At 39.3% G+C, this 6,000-nt stretch overlaps 1 protein-coding gene across 1 annotated transcript; it reads left to right on the top strand.

Annotated features, from left to right (window-relative positions):
• The first annotated feature begins 585 nt into the window (after positions 1-585).
• LOC116021723 (probable polygalacturonase) lies at positions 586-4,414 on the top strand. Its single transcript, XM_031262188.1, has 5 exons — positions 586-1,286; positions 2,058-2,178; positions 2,705-2,953; positions 3,146-3,299; positions 3,631-4,414. Exons 1-5 carry the CDS (start codon positions 885-887, stop codon positions 4,154-4,156), a joined length of 1,452 nt encoding a protein of 483 aa, XP_031118048.1. The 5' UTR covers positions 586-884; the 3' UTR covers positions 4,157-4,414.
• The last annotated feature ends 1,586 nt before the right edge of the window (positions 4,415-6,000 follow it).

Raw genomic sequence — 6,000 nt, 5'->3', positions numbered from 1 at the left:
ATCATTATTTGACCTTTATATATTAATGTCTGCTTCTGCATGTTCACTCAAACTGGTGCCACCTAACCCCATTTGACCTGCAGATTTGTCAGATACTAAAAAATACAAATAAAAATCCACTAAGAAAGCTCAACCTCAACACTGATTGTGACCATCTAACCCATTATTGCCCACTTGGCCATAAAAAGAATCTTGGATGTTGCTATGCAAACTTCTTAATGAATGCAATCAAAATGTTATGTTTCTCAATATATCAATCTAAAATTACCCTAGCTTTAACTGAAATTTACTATATACTCTCATCTTATTTTATTGATAATTTGCAATCAATAGTTTAAAAGTTATGTGATTTTTGTATATTCAAATTGATTTTTTTACTGAAATTTACTATATACTCTCATCTTATTTTATTGATATAAACTGATAGGTTCAAATCAAAAAATTCAATAAGTTGTTCTCATAGGAAGTTTAACTTAAAAGTACGTGATTACTAACTCAATAACCTGATCATCTCGACTGGATTGCAACATTTTCAAATTGATTTTGTGTTAGGTGTAATGGATGTTTTCTTAGCATGGAATCATGATCAAGCATCCATTTACAGTTAACTTCTCCCTCTGTGTCTTTCTTCTTCCTTTGAATGCACTCTTCGTCTTCTCTCTTCCCCTGTCATTGTCGTCCCAACCACACCACTTATTCTGATGACTACAGTTCACCTTCCATCGCAACCTTAGGTTCCCAGAACTAGTCTTCCTCTGTTACACCTACCCAACTCCATTTTTACGCTGTCGCGTTATTATACTCGCGGAGTTCCACGCCATAACTCGTCTATGTGATCAAAGATTGCATCTTTACTCTCAAACACCCATTTCTGTTACAGAACAATGGTGGAGACACAGACGCGTAATCATCGCTGCATCCCAACCTTCTTCTCCACCCACAAGACCCTTCTGACGGTGCTTTGGATCGCCGTCTTCTGCTCTGTGTTTCTATGGCAGAGGGATTGTGCTGATGGGCTTTTGTCTGCTCGGCGAGGTTTTACGGCTAGGGAATTGCCTAGGCTCCGGCCATTGGCGTTTAATTTGACGGAATTTGGAGGGGTTGGGGATGGGGTTACTGTGAATACGGCGGCGTTTGAGAGGGGTGTTATGGCTATCTCCAAACTCGGGAAGAAGGGTGGTGGGCAGCTCAATGTGCCTCCTGGGTTATGGCTTACGGCTCCGTTTAATCTCACCAGCCATATGACTCTCTTCCTCGCTGAGGGTGCTGTGATTCTTGGCATTGATGTGAGTATTCATTCGTTTCAATAAATTTCATTGCCAAAGTTTTAAGCTTTGCTCAACTAAATGAATATCTTCTTGCTTCTTGTCCACAAGAGCGAAATCCCCGGGAGCCCATACTCTAGCCTAACAGGATTGGTGGAGGTGGCGGTTTATTAGGTGATAGAATTATATTTGGTGCCCACAAGAAGCTCACTATGTTGGGCATGGGTTGGGTTGTCCGAGTTCAGCCCTTGCTCGATTCGAGACGTGACGTTGTGATTTACAGAGACGTGGTTAAATGGTTAATATCTATTAGAATTCTGTGGTTAAGCGAACTTTACTTACAACAGTCACATGATGGGTGACTCCTGAGAAATTAGGCAGCGCTAAGATCGATCATACTATATTGGGTGTGACTCTCATTTTGTAGCTGTCATGGCTGGATCTTGCGTCCTTGACCATAATCTGTTACCTATGAACCAACTGAGTTATATATGCAGGTTAAGTGAATAGCTCTATTCACTTAGTAAGAAGTGAAATCATATGAGGTTTACCATATGTCCTAAAATTGCTGTTTCTTTTTTTTCTTTGTGTCTTAGTTTGGTGAATTTATGACTATGTATTTGCATTTTCCATGGCTGTATGCATGCAAATTTGGTACACAACACATTAATGCCAAAAAGCCATACCGTTTTCATTCCAAACTGCTAGTTGGTGTATGGTAATTTGAAATCGCCATAATAAATTTGGAGTGTCTCCATAGTCCATACTCATGCTATGTTTTGTACTTAACAGGATGAGAAGTACTGGCCTCTTATGCCTCCATTGCCTTCATATGGACATGGGAGGGAACACCTTGGACCACGCTATGGAAGTCTAATCCATGGCCAAAATCTCAAAGATGTTGTAATTACAGGTAGATATTTTCTCTTGAAATCCTTCTATCCCACTTTCCAAGTGACCTTGTTTGTGGCTTCTGATAATTGGTCAAGTGGTTCTACATTTTCTCATTTTCATAACTAGTGCTTAAATTGCAGCAGATCTGTCTGAACCAGGGTATATGGTGGAATATCTTTATGTTATTGCTTAAATTGTCTCGCAGATTAAGGAAACAGAGATCAGAAAGACACATAGCCATGTTTCTTGCTTATCAATCTATTATGTTTTTTTTTTTTGTGTCACAGATAAATGATTGTATTGCCTTAGTGTTTCAACTGCTTGATTGGCAGCTGATCATTGCTTCAAAAGCGGGCATTGATCGTTTGTGGTGATATAACTTATGCTGTTCTTATTTGAAAGTCCACTGAAGTACATTAATGCTAGTTACTAGCAAAACGCAATTGGTTCTTTCCATGGGATTTTTGAGAGCAAAGGCTTGTCTTGTCTAATGTATATACTACTGTTTGAGTGTTTCTGATGCTCTATGTCTTTTCTGATAACAGGTCATAATGGCACCATAGATGGGCAGGGTCAAGGATGGTGGAAGAAGTATCGGCAGAGACTTCTTAACTACACTAGAGGACCGCTTGTACAGATTATGTGGTCTAGTGACATTCTGATCTCCAACGTAACGTTACGTGATTCTCCCTTTTGGACCCTCCATCCATTTGACTGCAAAAACATCACGATCAGAGATGTTACAGTCCTGGCACCCATTTTTGATGCTCCAAATACTGATGGCATTGATCCCGGTGAGTGTTTCCTCTGTGCTCTTTTACGAACAAAAAATATAAACATATACAGCTTCTACAAATTAGCTATTGTTTGATCTGGTGTGCGCTATACCATACTGTCATTGCTGCATTTGGTACTGACTGTGCTTGCAAGGATTTGTTTTCATATTTGAGCTGTGCTCTTGATTTGATGATGTTATGGCTAAACAGATTCGTGTGAAGATGTGTTGATTGAAAACTGTTACATAAGCGTTGGCGATGATGCCATTGCAATAAAGAGCGGGTGGGATCAGTATGGTATAGCGTATGGACGCCCTTCCAAAAACATACTCATTCGAAACCTTGTGGTTCGTTCCATGGTCAGGTGAGCCCTCTTGTGCAACCTCTCCGATTTAGCTTAAAGTTTATACCTTTCTACTTATGGTGGAGTGTCAGGATCAAGCGTTTACCACTACGCCAAAAGCTATAGCTAGTAGTAAAGACACAACTTTTTTTCCTTATACTGTCATATTTTCAAGAGGCAAGTGCTGGATTTGGCCCTTCAGGCCTCCACCCAGCAATCCCTTAACCACCTGGTGCTGGACTGGCCCTTCACAGGCCTCCACCCGAGACTACTAACAGCTATTCCATCATCATTAGTATATTTGACATCTCTTTGTGCTTAGACTTACCCTGAGAAACTACATGTCTGTCAGTGCTGGGATTTCAATAGGAAGTGAGATGTCTGGTGGCGTGGCCAATGTGACCGTCGAGAACCTCCATGTATGGAGCTCGAGGCGTGCTATTCGCATCAAGACAGCAGCGGGGAGAGGGGGATATGTTCAACAAGTAACATTTCGCAACGTGACACTAGAAAACGTGAGGGTAGGCATTGTGATCAAGACAGATTACAATGAACATCCGGACAAGGACTTCGACCCCAAAGCAGTCCCCGTTCTTAAGGACATAACCTACATGTCAATACACGGGGAGGGAGTGCGTGTCCCTGTCCGTATCCATGGAAGCGAGGACATCCCAGTGAGGAACGTGACGTTCCAGGACATGTCGATTGGGATAACGTACAAGAAGAAACACATTTTCCAGTGTTCTTATGTTCAGGGCCGCGTTATAGGGACTGTGTTTCCTGCTCCCTGTGAGCACCTCGATCTGTACGATGAGCGACGAGAGTTGATCAAGCGTTCAGATGTTCATAATCTTTCGGACATAGATTATGACCTTTGAAACAACTGTGGATTCTGATGTTCTGGGGAAATTTTCCCAGTGGTTGAAGAAATGTTTTAATGTGCATATGGGACAGTAGGGATGGAGAGGGCTAAATGTTTGTCAATCCTCAGTTCCTCAGTCTTTTTACACTGTGATTTTTTATTTTTATTTTTCTTTCTTCTTCTATGTTCTGTATATATACTGCAAATATTCACTTAGCAGATTCAAGATATACCTATACACTTGTATGAAATGTGAAGAAGAGTTTTGGCTTCATGGCATTATCTTTTAGGAAAATGGTAATTACCTATCTTTTATCCTATAAAAGTAGATAATCTAAAGACTTGGGAAGTGTCAAAAGCATATTTAGTGTGCAATATAGGAATATACTTAATATGCACACATCATATTGCCTAATATGCATACACGCATTTTTAATCACTCAAGTTAATCTCATTCATAGATCTATTTTTTAATTGATGAGATTGGTCTCATGGACTCATGTGGAGGTTAGTTCTCATATGATTTCTAATATATATATATATATATATATGGGTTACTGTGCGGTTGTTTTAGGTGTGTGGTTTCCCTTCTTAAGGTGTGTAGTTTTCCTTCTTAAAGTGCATGGTTTATTGCTTAAGTGCATCAGTGGTGAAACTTATGAACCTAAAGCTTAAAGTGGTGCATGGTTTTTCTTCTTAAAGTGCGTGATTTGTATGCTTAAGATGCGCGAGATGTTGAAACTTAAGGTGCATCATTTTAAAACCTTAGGTGTGTGGTTTGTGTTCTTAAGTTGCGTGGTTTGTGTACTTAAGGTGTGTCAGTCTAAAGCGTTAGGTGTGCGTGGTTTGTGTTCTTAAAGTGCTTAAGGTCCGTGATTTGTGTACTTAAGATGCGCCATTGTAATGCTTAAGGTGCGTAACGCACAACCGCACATGAATCCTTCCCCATATATATGCTAGTGTTTCCATGAGTCCACTTTTCCCATGAATTCGTGTGGACATATCTTGGCCACTGAATACTTGAGGTTAATGACTTAGATTTGGCCAATTGTGCAACTCTGACTTTACTTGCATAGTGACAAAATCTAAACCATTGATCTCAAGCATTCAATTGCATAGCTATATATATATATATAGAATGGTTCACGTGCGAAAGAACTCTAGGTAAAAATGGGGTGAGAAATGCACTTTGTAAAACTAAATCTGCACTTTGTAACAAATAGAGTTTATTACCGAAATGGTCCCTCGACTATTGCGAAATTACCAATTTGGTCCTTGATAATTTTTCGTACCCAATTACGTCCCTCGACTTTGAAAAATTTAACCAATTTGGTCCTCCGTTTATTTTGCTGTTAAAAATCCGTTAAATTGGGACCAAATTGGTAATTTTGCTATAGTCAAGGGACCAAATTGGTAATTAATTTTTCACTGAAATGGTCCATTGACTATAGTAAAATTACCAATTTGGTCCCGATTTAACGGATGTTTAATGGCAAAATAAACGGAGGACCAAATTGGTTAAATTTTTCAAAGTCGAGGGACTTAATTGGGCACGAGAAATTGTCGAGGACCAAATTGGTAATTTTGCAATAGTCAAGGGACCATTTTGGTAATAAACTCTAATAAATAAATGTACATTCATGTAATGCATATTTGTGTTACAAGTTGTAAAATAAAGTTGGTAAAATTACAAAAATTTCAACGCATTTTTTAAAATATCATGTGATCCGTATAATTTTTACTAATGTAAGCCTGAGATTATCTTTTAAATTTTCTTCGGGAGTGTATATATGTGTTATACACGACCCGACCTGACCCGACCCGACAAACCAAACTTAGCTAGCTGCTTTCAGTATCAAA

This window comes from Ipomoea triloba, chromosome 6 (assembly GCF_003576645.1).
Source record: "Ipomoea triloba cultivar NCNSP0323 chromosome 6, ASM357664v1".
Lineage (NCBI taxonomy): Eukaryota > Viridiplantae > Streptophyta > Magnoliopsida > Solanales > Convolvulaceae > Ipomoea > Ipomoea triloba.
This window is presented reverse-complemented; position numbering and strand designations above follow the sequence as displayed.

Bases quoted from the DNA above. Each gene is read 5' to 3' on its own strand.
- LOC116021723 (XM_031262188.1), top strand. From the start codon at position 885: ATGGTGGAGACACAGACGCGTAATCATCGCTGCATCCCAACCTTCTTC. The intron at 1,287-2,057 runs GTGAGTATTCAT...TGTACTTAACAG, and splicing joins CTGTGATTCTTGGCATTGAT to GATGAGAAGTACTGGCCTCT. The intron at 2,954-3,145 runs GTGAGTGTTTCC...ATGGCTAAACAG, and splicing joins TACTGATGGCATTGATCCCG to ATTCGTGTGAAGATGTGTTG.